This window comes from Carassius auratus, unplaced genomic scaffold (genome assembly GCF_003368295.1).
Source record: "Carassius auratus strain Wakin unplaced genomic scaffold, ASM336829v1 scaf_tig00215316, whole genome shotgun sequence".
Lineage (NCBI taxonomy): Eukaryota > Metazoa > Chordata > Actinopteri > Cypriniformes > Cyprinidae > Carassius > Carassius auratus.
Window position 1 is genome coordinate 1,282,150 of NW_020528035.1, and position 24,246 is coordinate 1,306,395.

Below are 24,246 nucleotides of genomic sequence, written 5' to 3' on the forward strand. Positions count from 1 at the left end.
CAGTACAGGCCAAATTAAATTATAAATGAAACTAATAATAAATCAAATAAAACGAATTAGCCTATTATGCAATATGTTTTTAACAGCGAATGTGACTACTTTGAAATACAATTAGGTATTTGTTTATATTTTAAATGGAAATCAGGTATTCTGTTATATTAAAATAATGGTAACAGTTTATTTTAAGGACCAATTCTCATTTAAACTAGCATAGGCTTGGCCAACATATTACTAGAAGTGGCTGTTTATACTTAAAGCATATAATAATGTCTTATTCTTCCATATTTTAGATCTCCTGATACCAAATGAACTACTTTACTATTAATAAGCAGCAAATTAGTAGTTTATTGAGACACAAGTTGTAGTTAGGTTAATAGTGCGAATATAACTATTGAATAAAAAGACAATGAATGATATTGTTGTGTGATGGTTGTTTAAATGAACGCAATATCTGTAAACATTAAGGGGGGCACGTTCCCAATATTTGATATTCTTCACGCTGCAAAGCATGGATCTATATGTTTTTAGGACTACAAAAAGTTTAAAAATATAAAAAGTAGAAATTAGTAGAACCTCTAGTTTACAAAACCCGGAATGAATAACCAGCGCGATGCAGTTTTAAGGGTGAAAGAATGCTAGGTAAGATACTGCAGCTAAACTGTTTTACGATAGAAATGTTAAACGAAACAACTGAATGATAGACATTTCCTTTTTTTATTATTTCTTTAGAAATATTTCCTTATCATTAAAATTTATATTCAAAATTATAAATACAAATAAAAGGCTTTACCTCTCAAGAACTGATGCATAAAAATGTTTCCAGATGTTTTCCTATTAAAATAAAATATATATATATATATTTTCACAGTCACAAAGTGTTTTTAATGTGGCACACGGGTGTAATATGGAATCATGCCTATGACAGTGAACAATGGGGCTGTGAGAGGATCCTGTGATGAAGCTCTGACAGAATCACCTTGGACCAGAGAAGCTTTAGCAGGAACATCTAGGACCAGAGGAGAGAGGAGATCTGGAACTGAACATCTGGGACCATGGGAGAGAGGAGCTCTGGAATTAAACATCTGGGACCAGAGGAGAGAGTAGCTCTGGAACTGAACATCTGGGACCATGGGAGAGATGAGCTCTGGAATTGAACATCTGGGACCAGAGGAGAGAGTAGCTCTGGAACTGAGCATCTGAGACCACAGCAGAGCGGAGCTCTGGAATTGAACATCTGGGACCAGAGGAGAGAGTAGCTCTGGAACTGAGCATCTGGGACCACAGCAGAGCGGAGCTCTGGAACTGAACATCTGGGACCAGAGGAGAGAGGAGCTCTGGAACTGAACATCTGGGACCAGAGGAGAGAGGAGCTCTGGAATTGAACATCTGGGACCACAGGAGAGCGGAGCTCTGGAACTGAACATCTGGGACCAGAGGAGAGAGGAGCTCTGGAACTGAACATCTGGGACCAGAGGAGAGAGTAGCTCTGGAACTGAACATCTGGGACCAGAGGAGAGAGGAGCTCTGGAACTGAACATCTGGGACCAGAGGAGAGAGGAGCTCTGGAACTGAACATCTGGGACCACAGCAGAGCGGAGCTCTGGAACTGAACATCTGGGACCAGAGGAGAGAGTAGCTCTGGAACTGAACATCTGGGACCAGAGGAGAGAGGAGCTCTGGAATTGAACATCTGGGACCACAGGAGAGCGGAGCTCTGTAACTGAACATCTGGGACCAGAGGAGAGAGTAGCTCTGGAACTGAACATCTGGGACCACAGGAGAGCGGAGCTCTGGAACTGAACATCTGGGACCACAGGAGAGCGGAGCTCTGTAACTGAACATCTGGGACCAGAGGAGAGAGGAGCTCTGGAAATGCAGCAGGTTCTGGGCTGGCAGCAGCAGGAACATGCAGGCCAGGCCAAGAAGCTCTGAGAGCATGGTGGCTCTGAAAATGTGCACTAAGTAACCTCTGTGGTTCCTTTGATTCTGTCCTCTCTGACCTCTGGGGGGGGGGGGGGTGCGGGGTTTCACAGTGATTTCTGGAGCGGCCCAGACAATATCTCTAGGACCAAAGCAGCTGAGAAAGGGAGTCCTGTGGGCATGGCTGAAACCTCTGATGCATCAATGACACAGATCTCTGGGACCCAGAAGCCAGAGGCAGGAACCAATGGAGCAGCAGTGAGAAGAACTTGTGGATGGCCTTGACAGGGAGCTCTGGGTGATCTAGTGCCTCAAGCCAAGGCACGACAAAAACTATGCCGGCCTGCCCTGCAGGATGCTAAGGCTGGAGTGATGGAGTGTCAGCCCACCAGACACATGGCTGGCCCTCTTCTCTTCTGACCTACTGAGGGACCACAATTAGAAATTGTACAAATTAGACAAACATAACATACATACTATATGTGTGTGTGTTTGATGACGTAACACACAAACACAAACACTCTTAACAGTCAAACGTTTTTGTACAGTAAGATTTTTCATGTTTTATAAAGAAGTCTATTCTGCTCACCAAGTCTGCATTTATTTGATCCAAATCAGTAAAATTGTAAATATTTTTACTATTTAAATAACTGGGCTCATATTCACAAAACATCTTAAGGCTAAATGTAGCTTATAACTCACAGATTTAGGAGAAAATAATAATAATAATAATAATGGTGTCAATCCTAAATTTAGGACTCCTAAATTTTTGCTCTAAGAGTATTTCATAAAACTTTTTAGCACTAAAACTAGCTCCTAAATCTGTGAATCATTAGGAGCAGTGAAAAGGATCAAACAACAAACAGGCTGTTGAAGGCAATCATCCTCTGAATGTAAAATCTTTTGAAACATTTGATGAAAATGACCTCTTATAAAGGTATCACCTTTGGTTTTGGAAGTTACCACAACTGCTAATTTTCCTTTGTGTATATCCTTGTTTTCATGAACCACTTGGGCATAAAGTAACAGCTGGTGTTGCATCCAAAAAAAAATTGTTTATCAGCCATGATTATTCTACTCTGTTACTTAAATGACTGTTTATATGCATATCTGCTAATTGTTTTTGAGAAGTAATTATGTAAGAAGCTGACAATAAGATGAACATATCCTTTTTTAATTAGTGACACATTTTAAATTCTTTATTTGAATGTGGCAATTAACATTTTTTATTTTTTAACCTGTATTTGAATAAGGCAACATAATATTGGAGACAGGGGTAGCTGCAGCCTGGAGCAATGGGTGCGCCGAAAGGTTGGAGCGTGGCAAAAGGTAGGGGCGTGACAAAAGGTTTCTCATTGGTGGAAGGAGTTTTACTGCTGGCCAATCAGCAGCTAAATATACATTTACGTAATTTCCTTAGACAAGGTGGCGGCGATAAGACGTGAGGTAATTATTCATCGTTTATACGTGGATCTATACTTTATATACCACAAATATGTATATTAAGATAAGTTTGTTACAATACGATGATATTTTTTACTTTGCGTTATATCTTGCAGCGTTAGTAATTAGTTTATTGTTGTTGACAGACATATGTACAGTGAGACAAAACGATGACCGCACTGACGGCGAATCCTTCAGAGATGATTGTTTATATCTGCGTCCTTTTTGTACAAGAGAGTACAGAATACATCCTGTAAGTATAATAATTATTACCACCTCTATTGCAACTGTATGAAGATCAATTCACAATCTGGAGACGATTAGACAAAAAAACCTTTCTACCTTTCTGCCAGGTCTCTCAACTAATGCAGAGTATATTCAAGCTGCCAACACACTGGTTGTGAAGAACCCTTTCCAGAGAAATATAGAAAGAAATGACTGTGTAAGTTACATTGTTTTTAAACCATTGATTTATCTCTAGCAACATAATCATACACAATATTGTAGTAACAAGATGATGTAATCTTTATTTGCTGGAAAATGACAATCAGTCAAGTTTTCACTGCCTGACCATCATCTTAATGTTAATGAAGTTCAGTGTTTTTATTATTTTTTACATCTAAAACACCTTGTTCAGAAAAGTATTTAGATGTTTTTCATATATGTCACGGTCTAAGCATGATCTGTTTCTGTTGTTCTGATGAAGGAAACTTGTGTTGGAGAGGATTCAGTGTCTGTTGAGGCACATGTGAATGTGTTATAAAGTGAGTATCAGAAAACACATCCAGACACATGGACTGTCAAAGACCACACGACAGGAACATTCTCCTGGAGATGCTGAGAAAGCACAGAAGGAATGTCTGTGGAGGATGTACTCAAAAAATACACATACTTAAGGACACCTGCTGGAGTGAGTATATTAAAGAAAAAACTCATCAACTGTAAAATATCTTGTTTCAAATCTTTTCAGGTAATATTTTATTATTCTGTACCTTTTTGGCCCATCTGTTAAAAATTTAAAGCAATAGTTTTAGAAAACAATGTAAGATTTATCTGTGTATACAAGAACATGAAATGCACCGTATATTGTGAACCTTATACATTAGCTTCTGATTGTTTCTGCAGTTCTGCTGTGTATGTAGCTCCACTGTCTGAGCCAAAGAGGATGCAACAGAATCTGATGAATCTTTTTCTCGTTATTATTATTATTATTGTTGATATTATTCTTTTTATTTATTTATTTTATGAAAGGGGGACCCGGCTACACCTTTCCTACCATACACCTGATGGATACTGACTGTAAAATGGCAATCATAGTTCGAGCGCTCAGTGTGGTGACAGAAGATGGAACAGATGTGTGTCCGTGCACCAGCCTTGATGAAGCCTTCATAACAGCCTTCTGGATGTATTCTGCTTTCAACATTGCATATCCACTACACCTGAGAAAGACACTGACTTTCCTTCAGAGGGACATTGTCAACATTAGAAGACGAGACAAGCTCTGTCAGTAACTTTACTTGTATTTCTTGTATTAGATCCTCATGCCTTGACTGTACCATTGCCCAAAGTGCACTCGAAGGACATTCACTCTTTTGAAGTTAACTCAACATGTTGGAGTGGTACATGCACATTAACCAAATAGCTTGCTCTATTCTTTTTCTATTCTATCTGTTTTCTTTTTATTTATTATATTATTTAAAAGCCCTTGCTATGTGTACTGTGTTAAGCTAACTGAGACTTGTTATAGCTCTTATATATCATTGCTCTTTTTGTTGTTTTTGATTGCTTCAACTCTGTCCTCATTTGTAAGTCGATTTGAATAAAAGCATCTGCTAAATGAATAAATGTAAATGTAAATATTAGTATAACCTGTGGTATAGATGAGTGCCAGTCAACTTTTTTGTTATTCCATTCTTTTAGAAACCATGCACAGGAAGCATATGTACTTTTGGTACTCAGTGAAGAGTCAGTAGTACAGTTGTATTATAATATAATGGAGAAGGGTCTGGCTGCAGACGTGCACTCTCAGACACTTGTGCTTTGTTTTTTATTGGATATTTTATTCTACTTATTGGTTAATTATTTTTTGAATCTCTCAACATTTGTTTTTCTCTTGTGTAGGTATGGTTTACTGGAAGTCTGTCAGTCCAGATGTGAAGAAGAAATACAGAGTGGAGCTGGAGCTCAGCAGATGTGTGATGCTGTAGATACTGTGGTCTTCACAGCTTTCTATTCAGACAAAGAAAACAGAAGTTTGCTGGATTCTGTTCTATGGACTGCTATTACAGAATGAATGAATGAATTAATGAATGAGTGGTTTATCTATCTATCTATCTATCTATCTATCTATCTATTTATCTATATCTATCTATCTTTTTACTTGAATTGGTGACTGAAACTGAAAGCTAAATAAATGTTTTAGTGGATAAAGCTGTGTCTGTTTGCTTAATTGGTTAATGTCACTTAAAACAAGGTTACTAAACTCTTCTGACTAATTTTTACATTTATTAGTTTTTAATTTTTACAAATTTTTCTTTTTCAGGCAAAACCTGGTTTTCTAGTGTAACACTTTACAATAAAGGTTCATTTGTTGACTGATGTATTAACTAAAATTAACTATGAGCAATACATTTGATACGGTATTTATTAAACTTTGTTAGTTAATAAACATACATCTGTACGTTGTTTGTTCTTGTTAGTTCACTAATGTTTACAAATACTGCTGACTTTAAATGACTTTAATTTAAGAGCAGCAAGTACGACTAACCTTGTTTAGAGACGTTTCTATTCTCAAAAATAATTGTAATCTGTTTTTGATTATCGATAAACTAAGACCTAAAAGTGTGGTGGTGATTACGTCAGTAAGCCCTTTTGAAGGTACTTTCGAAAGTAATTTAAAATAATATTATTTACATCATTAACGCAGTTTTTACATTGGATTAATTTCAATTGGTTTTATAGGATTATGTGTTTAATTTATCGCTTTCTATTAATCTATAGGCCAATAGCGATTAAGAGTATGGCTCGCCTTTAGGCGGAACAGCCAGTTTTCGCTAAACATTTTGCCACGCCCCCTACCTTTCTTTCCACCAATGAGAAACATTTCGACACGCCCACCTTTTGCCACGCCCATTGCTCCAGGCTGCAGTTACCCCTACTTGCTTCTAATTGACTTCACTTGTCTCCGTTGAATCCAATGGGGTCGCTGTGTCCATTTCTTTTACTGTCTGTGAGACTACCTGCCAATCACTGTGTGCATAGTTACCATGCTGACATCATCCATAGCAACGAGGTCAACCCCGCCCTTAGCCTACTCTTAGCTTAAGACTTCTCTCTATTCCTTAGTAAAAGCTTGTCTCGTCAGTTTTGTGAATAGGTTTTAAGAGAAAACTCCTAGCTAAAAACTTTTACTGCTATTTAGGAGAACTCTTAGTGGTAAGATAAAATGTTTTGTGAATGCATGTTTTCTGTTTAAATGTATTTTAAAATATTCCTGTGATTTTAGAGCTAAATTTTTAGCATCATTACTCCAGTCACATGATCCTTCATAAATCATTCTGATATTCTGATTTGCTGCTCAAAAACATTTATTATTATTATGTTGAAAATAGCTGAGTAGAATTTTTCAGATTTTTTTGATGAATAGAATTTTTGTAGAACAGCGACGGTGGTGGAGCTCCACCGTGTGGACGGTGGGTGTCAGTGTTGTACTGGGTTTGTTGTAAATAAAATTGCCAGTAACTTCCAAAATTATCCCCTCCCTCTGTTCATGGAGCCCCTAATTAGTAATTAATAAAAAATACAAAAAAATCGCATATCTTATTCTTACCACACATACTGTAACTAGATGTTTTTTTTATGTCATGTAAGGCTTCCTATGCAAATAGACCAATCAAGCGAATCAGGAAGATTGTTGGTTGGCTGGCAATTAAACTTGCTACTTCCTCATCAAAATACTATAAAAACATGTGGGCGGCTCATCAGTTGAACACAGAGGTTTGTGCTGTATTGACTGTAGTCCAGTAGCACTTCTCTCTGCAGAGCTCTGATTAAAACATCATGCAGTTCGCCTGCATCACTTTTTTTCTCTTCACTTCTACCTTGACTTTAGGTAAGAATTTTTACATGTTAAATAAAGCTGACTATATTTTGAATGACCATAACAATTAAACTGAATAATTAAAATGCTTAATATTAGGCTACTAAAAATGATTAAGTTAGGAGTTAAATTGAGGTTTTTTACTTAAATAATAGACTTCTCTGTATTTCTATAGATCAATATACCTCAAATTAGCTCTTAAATTTTCAGAAGGCAGTCGATTTCCTGGTGTTCCTAGTCAAGTTGTTTCTATAAAGCTAAAAAATGTTAATTATTTAAATACTTTACATGCTCTGGCCTAAATATAGGATGGGCAAGAAGTGTAGACCTTCAGCTTACAGAACCACAAACACCCAGCCTTTCCACGGTGAGTGACCAATGATTGAAGAACAACAACTTTCATTTACAGTAAAATGCGGATGAAAATAAATATTCCATGTGGATCAGTTCGTTCACACATTTCAGAAACTGACAATGCTGCGAATTACCTGATTACATAACCTACATTTTTGTTTATAGTTAATCTACATAATTATTTTTTTTTATATATTATTATTTACCAAAGGTCTTATTTACTTATTCAAAAAAATGGAAATATGTTTTTAATCATTTATCTTTATTTATTATTTGCAAGTGGCCGCTAACTTTATTTCTTATGTTGCACAATAGCAGTGAAGGTCTTGCTGATAAAAATACACATTATTCCTCACATAGGTACATGCTTGATCCAAATCTAAATAAATACAAATTCATTTGGAAAGCATCGCATCAATAACATTACTGAATAATACTAAGATTACTTCATCAGGTTCTACTCCGCTTGGACCATTAGTAGATAAATTGTCAGTATGTAACATTTATTTATCGTGTCTTATGAATACGATTTGTATAAGGTTGGTTGTAGGCTGCCGAATGCTATACTTAAATATAAGGTAGGTTTGCTGAGAATTGCAACCCTTGATAGATCATATCAACATCTGTGAACTGTGAAACTTAAAAGATGATCTGAGAATATGTTATTATTATTTTTTTTACACTTCCTTCGTTCTTATAAAGATAGATTTCTCTTTTACACATACAACCCTAAAATAGAGGCTGTGAGAGTTTGTGGTTTTTATGTTAAAACCAGTATCACATGGCATACACTATTCATTGCACATTTTACTTTGCAGCCATGAAACTAAGCACTGAAATGCATTCATATTGAGATTTGGTTAAATATCTAGTCAAGTTTTATTCATATTACATCAAACGGTCCACAAAATAACTTTGATGACTGTAAGTCAACATGATATTCCACTGTCCCCATTCTTTAGATGAACATGTGTGCCGATTGCAAGCAGACTGTACAGTTGTTGACAGAAATCCTCTCCAGTAAAGACTCACAGGTGAAATTGTGTTTGTGATGTTTACTAATACTTCGATTTCATCAGATTTCTATTGAATGCTTTTGTTAAATCAGTTAAGTCATTTTAGTCCATAGTTTGAATTATACCTTTTCTTTATTTTCTTCATGCCAGACCTAGTACCTACAACACAATCTCATGGTAGTTCATATCTATGTGCATTATTTTCAAACTAAAATGCTAGTTTTGCTTTCTTATGGCAGTAAGCCAGGTGAGTTAGTGCTTGTCAGTTGAATGAATAGGTGTTTGCACTGAATTACATTCTTTTAAAGCTCATTGTTACGAATGATTTGGAGTTGTTTGTACAATGGCCTTGACTGTTCCCTTTTCACAGCATCTCATTGAAAAAGCTCTGGATAAGTTTTGTTATGAACACCCTGTCATCCCTTTGTGTATGGATGGAGCAAAGACATATGTACATGTGATCATCAGACATTTCAGTGCATTTGCAGTGAGTACTTCTTAGTTTAACGTCATGACAGTGGGTGATTCTGGAAGCCATAACATTAAACACATGGCATTACTATAATGGAGATTTATCATCCCAGTTTGACTTTGGCTCTTTTTGACTTAATGTATTTCTTAAATCTAAATCTCTAAACATGAGTAATATATTTTTTACACAAATAATAGAATCCATACACAAAAAATCAGGATGTTTTTGCCTTCATCACAGAATCAAAACGGTGCCATTTGCACAGTGTTGGGACTGTGTGGCAGCCAGTCTAAGAGAAAAGCACCATCAGAGCTCACCGCTGGCCTGAATGAGCTTGATTTGCTCTATGCAAAACCCTCAAGAGGAACTAGTCAAGAGGTATGAATTAGGTCAAAGTTAATATACAGTACAGACCAAAAGTTTGGACACACCTTCTCATTCAAAGAGTTTTCTTTATTTTCATGACTATGACAATTGTAGATTCACACTGAAGGCATCAAAACTATGAATTAACACATGTGGAATTATATATGGAATTATATACATAACAAAAAAAGTGTGACACAACTGAAAATATGTCATATTGTAGGTTCTTCAAAGTAGCCTCCTTTTGCTTTGATTACTGCTTTGCACACTCTTGGCATTCTCTTGATGAGCTTCAAGAGGTAGTCACATGAAATGGTCTTCTAACAGTCTTGAAGGAGTTCCCCGAGAGATGCTTAGCACTTGTTGGCCCTTTTGCCTTCTGTCTGCGGTCCAGCTCACCCCCCAGCTCATCTCGATTGGGTTCAGGTCCGGTGACTGTGGAGGCCAGGTCATCTGGCACAGCACCCCATCACTCTCCTTCTTGGTCAAATAGCCCTTGATGCCTTCAGTGTGACTCTATAATTTTCATAGTCATGAAAATAAAGAAAACTCTTTGAATGAGAATGTGTGTCCAAACTTTTGGTCTGTACTGTATATATATCTGTGTATGTGTGTGTGTGTGTGTGTGTGTAAATGGGATTGTTTCATTCCTTAAATTGCTTGCACACTTGAGGACTAAAGATAAAAGTATTATGGCATGTCTGTTAATTGACTTGATGAAGCTGCTTAGGGTTGGACAATGCAACCAAATTCTGAAACCGTAATGTTTAAACATGGCAGTGATGCACATCACCTTAAAAAGGGGGTTTCGTAGCAAGGTTCTTTTGATTTCCCAAAGAACCTTCAAGTGGGCAATTCTCAAAAGAACACTTTTGAAGAACGTTTTAATCATCTTAAGTAGCCTACCTTTTTCCACTATACTAAATAAACTTTAGTGCAATGAAAAGTTTACATGCATTCTTCATGGAACCATCAATACCAATAAACAGAGCCGAGTAGATTACTTACAAATTGTAGTCCATTACTGGTTACACCCTACGTGATGAAAACTGTAGTTAGTAACATAATCTAGGTTATTCATTTTAGGTAATGTTTTTCTGACTACTTTTAAGTTACTTTTAGATCATTTTTTATCTAACTTGTTTTAAACCTTCTATTGATTACTATGTTGATATAAAAAAACAAAGAGAAATAATATGCATTAATTTTTTTTTTTATATCAGCATCATAAATGCATTCAGCATTCCATTAAACCAGGGTTTCCCAAACTGTGCTGGAGTGGGTTTATGAGTAAATTAAAAGCTTATGATTGAAGGGAATCATAAAAATGTAAATAAATAATTTTAACACTTGAGCAATAAGAATATCAATATTTAATTTGTTTACCTGCATGTCAGTGTGATTATTAAGCGCCCTCCAACTGAAAACAATGCAAATGTGTTGTTAATTTGAAATATTAACTTCCTCAGAGATATTACAAGTTAATGTTTCATGTCAAATGGGTTTAGATGACAAAATACATTTAGGAATCCCTGAATAACATGAACAAACATTAACAAACATGAAAACAATGACATTAGATGCCCAAAGTCTTTCAGGTTTGAAATAACAGTTGCTGAAGGTTACTGGATATGAAGACATACAGGTGCATCTCAATAAATTAGAATGTCGTGGAAAAGTTAATTTATTTTAATAACTCAACTAAAATTGTGAAACTCGTGTATTAAATAAATTAATTGCACACAGACTGAATTTAACAAAAACCCACCAATTTACTATCTCAACAAATTAGAATACTAAATAACCCCTAACCCCCCCCCCCCCCTTCTGGAAAGTATGTTCATTTATTGTTCATGTACTCAATACTTGGTCGGTGCTCCTTTTGCTTTAATTACTGCCTCAATTCGACGTGGCATGGAGGTGTTCAGTTTGTGGCACTGCTAAGGTGGTATGGATACCCAGGTTTCTCATCTGCATTTTTTGGTCTCTTGTTTCTCATTTTCCTCTTGACAATAGCCCATAGATTCTCAATGGGGTTCAGGTCAGGTGAGTTTGCTGGCCAGTCAAGACCAACACCATGGTCATTTAACCAACTTTTGGTGCTTTTGGCAGTGTGGGCAGGTGCCAAGGTGCCAAGTCCTGCTGGAAAATTAAATCAGCATCTGTTTATTGGTCAACAAAGTTTATTGGTACACAGGTGCAGTGACTTTGGTTTTCAAAAAACACAATGCACCAAAACCAGCAGATGACATTGCACCCCAAATCATCACAGATTGTGGAAACTTAACACTGGACTTCAAGCAACTTGGACTATGAGCTTCTCCACCCTTCCTCCAGACTCTATGACCTTAGTTTCCAAATGAAATACAAAACTTTCATCTTAAAAGAGGACTTTGGACCACTGGGTAACAGTCCAGTTCTTCTTCTCCTTAGCCCAGGTAAGATGCCTCTGACGTTGTCTGTTGTTCAGCAAATTCTTTGACACCTCTGTATGCGGTGGCTCTTGATGCCTTGACCCCAGCCTCAGTCCATTCTTTGTGAAGTTCACTCATATTCTTGAATCGATTTTGCTTGACAATCCTCATAAGGGTTTTCTCCCTTGGTTGTGCATCCTTTTCTTCCACACTTTTTCCTTCCACTCAACTTTCTGTTAACATGCTTGAATACAGCACTCTGTGAACAGCCAGCTTCTTTGGCAATGAATGTTTGTGGCTTACCCTCCTTGTGAAGGGTGTCAATGATTTTCTTCTGGACAACAACATCAGCAGTCTTCCCCATGATTGTGTAGCCTAGTGAACCAAACTGAGAGACCATTTTAAAGGCTCAGGAAACCTTTGCAGGTGTTATGAGCTGATTAGCTGATTGGCATGTCACCATATTCTAATTTGTTGAATTTGTGGCCTTTTGTTAAATGTAAGCCAAATTATCATCACAATTAAAATAACCAAAGACTTAAACTACTTCAGTCTGTGTGCACTGAATTTATTTAATACACAAGTTTCTAAAGAGAAAATGGAGAATTGATCAATTATGAATGATTTACTGCAGTTGTGTGATTAATATGTAATCATGTAATAAATAACAAGAAACTGAAATCTGATTATGAGCATAATAAAATATAATATTGATTATAATATAAACTTGATTTTTGGAATCTGATGACGTAGTAGTACTGCACCTATATATGACTTCTTTAATATTGGACTGGTACTGTAAATACTCCAAGGTTTCACTATGAAATAAGATTAATTGTTTGAGGCCATGCTATTCATAAAAACACATTAGCTAGAGCTCTGTTCAGAAGATTTATTATTTTGTGCCTAACTCAACATTTAATAAGATTGCCATGACTCTCAAGCCTACTACTTTTCCTTTTCTCAGATTCAATTCAATCCCATCTGAACCTTCTGTATTTTCTTTATAAAGACAATAGAGAGCATGTTGCCTAAAGAGAGAACTGAAGTAAGTACTCTTTTGTTGGAATTTTAAGTGTAAATGTGTAAAATATTCATAATGTAATGAATCCCCGAAATGCCTGAATATAAACTACTCATTGGTTCTTTTCCATTTTGCTTCTTTGACATGCAGGCGGCTATAGTGAATCTACTGGAGAAAATCTGTGACTATTTGCCTTCACAATATAAGGACACATGTAACAACTTCATAAAAACGTACGGAAAGCAGCTGGTTAATCTGCTGTTATCCTCCCTCTCTCCACGTGTCATCTGCTCTGCGCTGGGTCTGTGTCTTTTCACAGAGATGCCACTGTCATGTGAGTAGCATGAGTGACAACACAGTAATGTGATCTTTCTTCGTGTTCAAACAGAACTGTACAGCATGGCGCAAGCAATGCCAAGTTAACAGTTTCGATTCTTAAGAAAAGCAAGAACTGAAATTTGAAAGAAAATGAGCACCTTGAATTCGCTTTGGATAGAAGCATCTGCCGAATTAATGTAAATCTTAAGCAAATTTATAGAAATGTTACAAAGATTTTGGTCAATTAATGTCTAATTCCTATGAATTTGTGCAATCACATTCATGTTTTCTGCCTAGACTTCATTGTAGTTAGGTTTAGGGAGCTTCATGCTAGATTATTATTATTATTATTAAATTGCCTGTTTTCAAGTGAATCACATAATTTCTTGTGAGATTGGGATGTTTAATGAGCAGTCTTATTGCAGTGAAAAGTTTTTAAACTTTGGCAGTCAATACAAATCTGGATGTTTACAAAATAGTACCAAATTTTATATTTTCATTTTTTGCATACTTATTGGATTTTTGTTTTCAATTAGGCAAATTACCTGCACTATATATATAAAAAAAAAAGGAATCTACTGATAATTTGTTGCCAGGACATTATCTATTAGTTTTACAGAATAAAATTTCCATTAACCTTAAAATATAATTTTCATATTATTTTCATACACGTCGTTGTCAAAGACTTTAGATATTCAAAGTCAGTGCACTTCTGTTACTTGAATGAATGAGAGAAAGTGCAACGCACAATATGGCAGAATAGTCCCGCCTTCTGAATAAAAGAGCCAATCGCTTAATGGTAAAGTCATCACGTAACTGCAGCCGTGTTAGAAGCTCCAGTTGCTGTAGAAACAATCAGAATTTAACTTTTTAAAATGCTATTTGAGCATAAAAAAAACACAAAATCTGTGATGCACTTGTTTTCCGATTTTACTGGTGATTTAAAATATGAAATTTTTAGCTTAGAGAACAGCTTTTGAGAATTTTTGATTTTGATCTAATTTCTCTATTTAAAGAGATGTGAGCTTTGCATGAAATAGTTTCCTTAGGATAATGATTGCACACTTTTGAGCAATTTTGCTGGGCAACTTTTTTGATCTATGTTTCTTGGGCACTTTCCCATTGAGAATGAGTAACAAATTTCAATATGCATACTTTAGATAGGTCATGGGCTCTTTGTCTCACCTGGTTGCCTGTTGACGCCAACATTAACCAAAGTTGACCGGCAAGATTTCTTAAAAAGTTGCCCCCTGTATCATCAGCCTTAAAAGTGTTTCGAAGATGGCCGCCAATTAAAATGACTTTCCTTTAAAGAACTTTGCTTTTGTGTTCACATGGACACACAAATCAGGTTGTGTGCATGGACATTAACTATGGAAGCCGGTTTCAGTCACAGAATAAAAAATAAAACATTGAGACTTTTTATCTCACAATTCTGACTCTTTTTTTCTTCTCATAATTCCATGATGTAAAATTGCAATCGCTAGTTACAAAGTAATAATTGTGAGATATTAACTCACAATTCTAAGAAATAAAGTCTGAACTACAATATATAAACTCAGTATTGTGTCAATTTTTTTTATTGTGATATAAAAATGCAATAGCAAGTTATGAAGTCATAATTGTGAATATACTCGCAATAACCTTTATTTTATTTTTATTCAGTGGCAGAAACTGGTTTCAATAATTAACAGACTGTGCTGATGACAAAAATTACAAAGAGCCAAATATTCAAATGTGACTATATGTGGTACTGAATTTGAATGGTATTCTGATTTGGTGCTTGCGGTGGAAACGTTTTTCTCAAACCAGAACTAATTGAAGAATCATTATTTCTGTGTGTAAATTACACAGAGATCACTGTTAATGTGAATTTTATGTGTCCTCTCTAGTATCAGACTGTGAGTCCTGTAAGATACTTACAGTCCTCTCACAGTTTCATTTGGGTCACAATGCCACAGATATCCAGACCTCTGACCTGCTCCAGAAGATGTGCCACCTCCACCCCAATGCTATTCCTCGAGTAATGATCCCAATACATTATAAAAATCCTTGTTCTCACTGTATAGTAGATGTCTTTAAATACTGTACAATTACCTTAAACTGTTTGGTAGAATGCACTAATGCTTATATAGTATTGCAAAACACTTTTGTCTCTATCAGGTTAGGTCAACAATGTAATTATAGATGAAATTACAGAAACTATATATCTAGTTACATACACAATTATAGAGGTATTTTAAAATGAAGAACAATGTGAAAAATGCATGTACACGATGCATTATATTAAATGATTCATTGTAATGTTAGCACACAGTTAGAGACACATGAAGTGGGACCAATTTTTTTTACATCTGTATGATTTGAGCAATGAAGAATATATTGAAACAGAGGTGAAGTGCTTAGACTATCTGACACAGTCTCCTGCAGTGATGTACAATAATGACACGTGTTACCTGCTTTCTCCTAGTGTGAAGGGTTTGTGAAGCTGCATGGCCACAGGCTCCTGAAGAGCGATGGGAAACAACATGCCCTTACTGCATGTGAGGTAATAACTTCTCTTTTATCAGTGTTACATTGAGGTTGTTGAACACTTCATGTGTTCTAGCAGTACTGGAGAGATTCAAACATGAGTAACACTTTTGTTGTTGTTGTTGTTGTCAACAGATGGATTACCTTTGCAAGGGACCCAAATGACCCCAAGTGATCATTAGAGTAAGACTCAAAAGATCAGAAAACCAACATTTTACTGTACTTAAAGCTTTTTCTATCCACTCCATTTGCCACACGAAATCATGGGAAGTAAATGTAGAGACAATGACTTTTCAGTCACTTTCAAATTACTTATGTGCCAATATGTATTTAAATGTAATGTACTTGTACTGAACTACTTCCTGTGTTATTATGTGTTTATCTGTATTTCCAGACTCTGAACCTTACTGAGTAAACATCAACTTAACATAGGAAATACTAAAGTAGCTTGCATTTAGTTTAACATTATATAAAATAATTATTTCCTCACATTTGGGTTAAAAATACACCATAAACTGTACCGATTAATATTTTAAGGCACTGTAAGCAGCTGATCCAGAGAAAATGGAATGACATTTCAGTTTGTCAATTCAAATGAAGGCCTTAATAATCTTCTCTAATATACCTGAAGACATTTAATAAATCTCTCAAAAAAGGTAGAATACCACAAAAATGTGTCATCTTTGTTTTGTTCGAAACTATCAGATGAACACTGTTCATTTCACCAATAATCGTACATGCTTCTTTTCAATTTCCATTGCACTTAAATTTAAAACAACTCTAGAACAAATGCAACATCAGATATGTTTTGCTTTAATTTTGGAGGCTTCAATCTAGCTTATCATTCACAATACATGTTTTCTAAAGAGAACTGAATGAAAGACACTGTATATAGTCTGGAAACTTTAATAAAAAGGTCTCATATCACAAACTGCCAAACATCACAGGCAAAGTCAAACTGAAAAGAAAAATAATAATAAGATCACAGTGGAACACAGAAATGTGCTGTGTTCACCTTACAGACTTTTTAGCACAGTTGCATGAAACTGAACACAGCCGGGTTTCATTTAATGTCTTCTCACATTATAACTCAGTCTCTTCATTCTTAAAGCCTCGGTGTGCATTCAGGCCTGAACGGAAATGACTAATTTCATTTACATCTCACCAGTGCTGTGTTTTTGGGATTCCTATGCCCCTGTATGGCTTTCTGCTCCCTCGTCTTTATCTTGTCTCTTCCAAATCTGCAAAAGAAGAATCTGGTGGTGAAATAAGGCTGGGTAATATTAATATCCTGCCTTGCTGGCAGAGGCACAACAATGTGTGATTGGGCTATTCAACACTATAAAAGACAATAACCCAACAACAGCTCAAGTGGCATAGATGGTAAAGCACATGGACATTTTTTCCCCTTCATATCACATCAGGAAGGCATTTATTTTCAATAAAAAGTTAAAAAAGTATTGGGTAGGTGTAGGGAGGGCTTTGTTGTCCCAAAGAGGTGGAATCCATTTAATTACATGAATTTAATGCATTAAATTACATTCAATGCATTACTTCTTTGTTCTTTTATGAAGTACTACAATACTGAGATACAGATATTGCCACTATTTGCATTAAATAGTATAAATAGCAGAAAATATAGAATCTATAGCTATTTGAACAATGTAAATATCATTAAAATATACTGCTATTTTTGCTTAGTGTAAAAAGAAACCATTACCAGTGCAAACAGTTCATTTAGTTTAATGATGTAGTAAAAAACTAAAACAAAAATGAATAAAACTATACATTTACTAAAATGTACATATTTAATAATATGCATATTACATATGTAAAAATAACAAAAAACACAAAATTAACTAATTAAAAAAACTAAAAATATGAATTTAAAACTAATTTAACCTGTTAACTGTCACTCACGTTTTTGAAGATAGACATGAATGTGCATGATACAAACCTAAATTTTTATAATTCATGACTGAAAACATTTTGTAACATGATTTTGATGTACCATTTACATGGTAATGCAATGTCTGATTTTAAAATGGGTTTTGAAGGATGAATTTTGAGATTTTATGTTTTCAAGTGATATATAACTTCAGATGATTTCTAAAATGTGATAGAGAAAAAGGCAACGAGGAAGTCTTTTTTTTAAACAAAGGTCAAAGCTCCTTTTGTTATGTAGATTTCTGAGGGTGCACTCTTGTCATAAATTCATCTATTACTTTTCCTACATAATTTTTAACAAAAAATATTGGTAAAATATATATTTGGAAGTCTTAGACCTTTCCAACGATATATAGTTTGTCAAGATTAGATTAGATTTGATTGTAAAATAGTATAGTCAACGTAGGCGTCCCGTATACGGGACGGGGTGACATTTAACAGGTTAAAAAGTAAATCTCAGTGACTAAAACAACACTGGTTGGAAGGTGTCTTCTGTGTAGACATCTGCATTTAAAGAACATATTGAAGTACTGCATTTCTTTCAATTAATTCCTTTCTTAAAAAGGTCTTAAAGCCTAAAAATAAATAATCTACCTTCATTAATCCTGTAGAAACCCTGTGATACATAGATTTAAAAAAAAATTTTTTAGATGGCAACAACTACAGTACCCATATGATTTAATAAGATTAGGTCCACAACAGTAATTCAGTTATAATATTTCCTCAAAATGCATAACAAAAAAGGAAATAGAAAGTGTGTATTATTAATTAACATATGGTTTGTAAAGTCGAGACGAAAGAGGGAACCAGTACTTCTGATAATCGACCAGTGCTGAAAATAAAAGGAAGCTAATTTGAGAGTCATGGGTCTTGCAGCTGCTGCAAAACCAAAACATCAAAAGAAATCAAATTTCTATCAACAAAACTACAATTTTCATGTAATATCCACTTATTGATAGATATCACTCTCTAAGCCACCCTCATCCAATGTGTGTAATGAGCAGCAAACCTGTATGTACGCCTCTGAAAGCGTGATCATCTGTGGAAGGATATCAATCACCTGCAGGTCCTGAAGCTCGTACCACTTCCCTGTGCCCTGTCAAACATCACAACCCCCCCCCCACATTATACAAACTATCCCAATAACAGTACTGCCATGCTCTGAATGGAATCAAGTGCTGGTGACACACTCACATGATGCAGAACGTGAATCCTGTAGGACCCTTCGGTGGGTTTTCCATCGTGAACTACATTGGCCACCAGGTCGTAAGTGGTGATCTTCTCTGTGGCCTGCGCCTCTTCGGTCAGGTACTCACGCAAATCAACATTCCTATTGGGCATGAATGTTTTCACAACAAGAATATTTCAAAATACATTTACAGAGAATATAGCATTGTCTAAAAGAGCGTAAACTGATTTATCCTTCGTCACATACGTGATAGGGAAGTTGACAATAGTTGGGTTCTTCTCCACAAAGAAGTTGTTCTTTGTGAATCGCTTGATGCAGAAGATGAGGTACGGAGGGAGTTTGGTGAGCTGGAACCTTTTCAGAAAGTTCTCTTTGTAAGTCTTGTATTCCTGTGACAAAGTCAAAGCTTATAATTTATAAAATAATGCACATTATTTTACACAAATATAAATAAGTATATAACATTTTACATGATAAGACTTTAAATACCATAACAAATATCAAGCATTTTTTTAATATGTGCCATTTGAAATGTTGAGTGGATAAAGAAAATAAATAACCGAACAAATTATATTATACAAGCAAACCAAAAACAAAGAGTTCACACCTTCTCATTGCTTCCGTTGAACTTGGCCATGATGTTGAAGAGAGGAACCTGAGGAATGATGAGCTGCTCCTTCTCATCTTTGTAGAGAGGTGCGGTGGGCAGATCCAGCGTCAGGTACAGGAAGGTGGACTCAGACATCTTCTCCTGGTACTCGTCCTTAAGCAGAAGGGCTTCTTTCTCTTCTGCAGGCTATAAGTAGAAAGGAGGGAAACTAATATCATTTCTCAAAATACAGATTTTTTTTTGGATGCTAGCACTAGAGCCACTGCTCCTAAGGTGCTGTCAATCCCAAAAAATAACATAGAAAAAGGCTTTCTAAACTGCTTAAATGGTTTAAGCACAAATCAGACAGTTACCAAATCTGGATGAGGAAGCTTCTTTGAGAAGATTCGCATGGACCCCTGAAACACCTTGCTGACGATGGCTGTAAAAAACAAAACAAAACAAAAAAAGACCTCCATGAAGATACACCTCAGAAGGTGAACTAGCACACAAACATACACCTCTAGTCTACATCAAAACAAAACTCACATGTTTTCTTCTTTGTCCCACCAAGAGCACCGTGCAATGCATTGAGAAACCAGGACAGAAAGTCAACAGCGTCCCCTAGAGGGCAAAAAAACAACATCAGGTTAAAATGCACAAGTTCCTGTCTAATAAGAATAACAGACTGTTGTTTGATTGGCGTACTACTAGACCATCCATATTACACCACTTTCTGAATTAAACATGCAACAGCAACATCATTTGACAACAACGTAATAAAAGCTTATCTGGCCATGTGCACAGCATTCAGCACAGTAGTATTCAGAATTTGGTGTTATACCTTGTGTAGTGATCTGAAAGGTCTTTTTACTGCATAACACCACAGCTTGCAACATCTCATGTGGCGACACGTGGGCTTTGAAGTTGCGCGGGTTCCAGAGCTTGCGCATGAGCTCCCCAAAGCGCTGCACCAACAGAAACATGATGTCACCCGGCGGCCGGCGGATCCTGCAATAGTTGTCCTCCTCGAGGAAGTAGTTCCGTAGAGGTGGCACGTTTGACAGCGCCTTGGGAAAATCAATAAATAACCAAATAATAAAGAGACGGAATGACCCTACAATATTAACAATAGACTGTGCTTTTTTTTCTTTTCTTTTTTTACATGAAACTAACCCTAAACCAAACCCTCAACATAACCCTTACCATACAGTAAGTACACGCAGTTAATTAACATTACTCAGTACTTAAAGTGCCCCTATTATGAATTTTGGGGAAAAAAAGTGCGTAAGTGCAGTGCGTAACCAGGGTTGGGAGGGATACTTTTAAAATGTATTCCGTTACCGTTACAAATCACTTCATTCAAAATGTATTCAGGAAAGTAATCCAAGTACCAAAATATGAGAACAATGTAATCAGATTACTTTTGGATTCCTTTTAGTTACGTATGTAAGTAAAGTTTTTATTTAACTATGACTTTCAATAAAGTTAAAACTAATAAAGCCTATAAAGCATTTATAACTATAAAAATTTGTCTTGTTTCATCATCTAGTTATTACAGCCCATATATATATATATTTATATAAAAGGCTATGCTGACATCTAGTGGCTATACAGTTTAGTATTACAGTCTGCTAATTCACGCCTGCACTCTATGTGGAGCCAACCAACAAAGTATTTTTCCTCAGATATGAGTCTCCTATATGGATTTATGTTAAAGATATAAAGTTTGATTCTATGCCAGAAACACAAACTATCTATAATGCTTACAAGAAAACATCTTAAAATACAAACAGAAGTAGCATCAAGCCACATTTGGAAATATACATTAATTATTCATGTTTTTGCATAAATCCCATTTTAAACCATCATCGAGTGCTTGTAACTTCCGATTGTTACCTATAATTGATTTTGAGACAAGAAATCTTTGTATGTTTAACGCAACACTGCTCATTATCATAAACATCCTTTATTGTTATTAAAATACCATGAGCTGCATATAAAAAAAACAGATAATATATTGTCATAATCATGTCTATTTGCTTTCATATTTCTGGTGTAGAAATATTTCATTCAAGTGTTTGTTTTTTATACGGAATATCTAAAGAGTTAAGGCGCTCTGACTCATAACACTCCAGATCACATAATTCAGTGCAGAAATAACAGAAATTATGCGAGAATAAATATGCGAGAATAAATCTGTTCTCAAATACCAAAGATAACAAGACCTTGGCATCCATTCTCTCAGAATTGCTTGGAATACTCGTTTTCAGTTCAGCACCACAACTCTTTGCCTTTTTGTTCAACAGCGGCTGATCCGGGCATGTGATCTCAGCTCAAATCTCATTGCGGAGCGACGGGGGAAAAATTCAACACACACACACATAAAAAAAATCTAAGTTTCTTTCATGCTGCGAATGATCGCACCTGGTGTGAATAGACCAATAGGGATCTATTGTTTCGATTCAAAAGCGTCATCGCGCCGAATTTTCACGTTCAGTGTGAAAAGCCCTTTAAGCTGTGAGAGAAGAAAGCATTTTAACAAAAATAAATAAAATAAATACCTGGTTGCTCATCTTACCTGCAAAACCACATTAGCATAGTCATTGGCCTTGATATTATTGAGACCCACAATTCCCGGCAGATAGGTAGTGCCATCGTAGGCTCTGTACAGCTTTCCATGCTTATCCAAACCAGCGATGTGCTGTTTGGTGAAGGTGGGTTTCAGCACATACTGAAATAAAGAAATGAAGTAGAATGAATCAGAGATGTTAGTCTTATAGTATCATTGTTGTATAGCACATGATTTGCTGAGATAAAAGTAAAATGTCATTGCTTTTACCATTGTAGTGAGACAAAATAGTAATAATAAACTGATAGAAGGAAATCTGTGTCAGAAGTTGACTGTACTCACCGTAATGTCCTCTAATGAGGAGTCAATAATCTCATAATTGTCTGGCAGGCAGTAAAACTTTAACGTGTGGAGATTCAGGAAAACATGGTGTGAGAACTGAACACTGTGGATGTATGCGTGTGACTTCTGACCTCGACCTGACAGAAATAAAATACAACAAATTTACATTGATTGCACAGTCAAACTTAGAGGTGCATAAGTTCAGATAATATCAAACATATTGGGGTTTTCAATATCTAATTATACATACTACACTATAATTGACTTTTCAAAATGACAATGAAATACACCAGGGAAATGTGGTGACATTAACTTGAGAAGATTAAAAAACTAAGGTTACATTTTTTTATAAAAACAATGTTACCTGTTACACTTACCTTGGAAATATTTCCCACAGATCAGACAGGCATATGCATTAATGTGTGAGAGCGAGATTGAACAAAGCTTCTCAAAGTCAAAATCCAAAACACTCCTAAGACAGGACAAGAACTGAGTGAGTGTTATAGCAGAGGAGCAATAGTGATTAACAATAATAAAACAGATTCTTAGTCATGATTACCTGTTGATCGTGTCCAGATAAGGACAATGGCGACTTCTTCGATCTTCAACACCATGAGAACGACCAATTTTCACACGCACCTCTGAAATTAAGTGAAGAACTACGTTTTCAGTTCCAAGCCAATAAAAATAAAAAATACTTGAAGATCTCTATTCCATTCAATGAGGATTTCTCAGCTCTGAGAAGATATATATATATATATATAGATATATATATATATCTATATATATATCTATATATATATATATATTTATTTATTTATTTATTTATTTTTTTATTTTTTTTTTTTTTACAAAATGTTAACCAAATAAAATGTTTTTGGAAAGTCACTTTTCTGGTAACATAAGGTTTTAATGTCTTTTTTCGTTTAGCAATGTTTAGTATTTACTATTTTTAGTGATTTGTGGTAACATTTTTTAAAGCCAGTTTAACCCTCAAACATCACAATAAATGGTTAATTATAATAATACATGGAACCCACCGCACTTGTTAGGTTGCACTTACATTTCTACAATTAAACTAAGAAAATGTTTCCATTTTAGAAATCATTTTACGCAAAACATGAAACGCAGAGTAACGTTAGTTATTAAACACATCTGAACATCTGTCTCCCTGCACAAAGCACCTTTCCTTCACAGCTGAAAGCATATACTTACGATCTCCGTAACAGAAATAGCTTGTTTGGTACCTTTACCTCATTTCTAAATCGCTTTAAATAAAACCATAACATAACTGTAAATGTGTTTTTGCAGCTAACGTTAACGTTACGTTGAAAACATGGGCCTCCAGTGTTCTTTAAACAGTTTTCTCTAAACTGCTGCTAAACTATCAAGCTCATAATCGCTCCGAAAATACCTTCCTCTTCGTCTTCATCAACATCCCTCTCCCTTTTCACGCCTGCGATCATTTTGAGTTTAATATCAAGGTGTTTTCTAGTAAAATCAGTGTTGAATGAACACTTTTCAAACGTGTTACAAAAACTCCCGCCCTCACTTCCGCTCCCAAAATCGGTGGCCAAGAACAGAATAACCCGGGATCGAAGTAACATAAACCACAGGCTTTGTCATGTAATGTACTTTCTGGAGTACCA

The 24,246-nt window shown here is 35.6% G+C and overlaps 2 protein-coding genes across 2 annotated transcripts; one reads left to right on the forward strand and one right to left on the reverse strand.

Moving 5' to 3' along the window:
- Positions 1 to 7,328: 7,328 nt before the first annotated feature.
- LOC113094300 (prosaposin) lies at positions 7,329 to 16,231 on the forward strand. The gene is given in 10 exon segments (XM_074559904.1): positions 7,329 to 7,474; positions 7,771 to 7,829; positions 8,779 to 8,850; positions 9,203 to 9,319; positions 9,545 to 9,682; positions 13,052 to 13,132; positions 13,259 to 13,442; positions 15,319 to 15,449; positions 15,897 to 15,974; positions 16,094 to 16,231. Coding segments are annotated over 10 exon segments (942 nt in total). The 5' UTR covers positions 7,329 to 7,422; the 3' UTR covers positions 16,124 to 16,231.
- Positions 16,232 to 16,755: 524 nt separating this feature from the next.
- On the reverse strand, positions 16,756 to 24,169 carry usp39 (ubiquitin specific peptidase 39). Its single transcript, XM_026259945.1, has 13 exons — positions 24,012 to 24,169; positions 23,157 to 23,238; positions 22,975 to 23,069; positions 22,598 to 22,734; positions 22,265 to 22,417; positions 20,528 to 20,753; positions 20,233 to 20,307; positions 20,058 to 20,125; positions 19,702 to 19,890; positions 19,341 to 19,483; positions 19,100 to 19,235; positions 18,915 to 19,001; positions 16,756 to 17,199 (listed from the first exon to the last, which is right to left on the reverse strand). The coding sequence occupies exons 1-13, from the start codon at positions 24,061 to 24,063 to the stop codon at positions 17,146 to 17,148; spliced, it is 1,497 nt and encodes a 498-aa protein (XP_026115730.1). The 5' UTR covers positions 24,064 to 24,169; the 3' UTR covers positions 16,756 to 17,145.
- Positions 24,170 to 24,246: the final 77 nt, after the last annotated feature.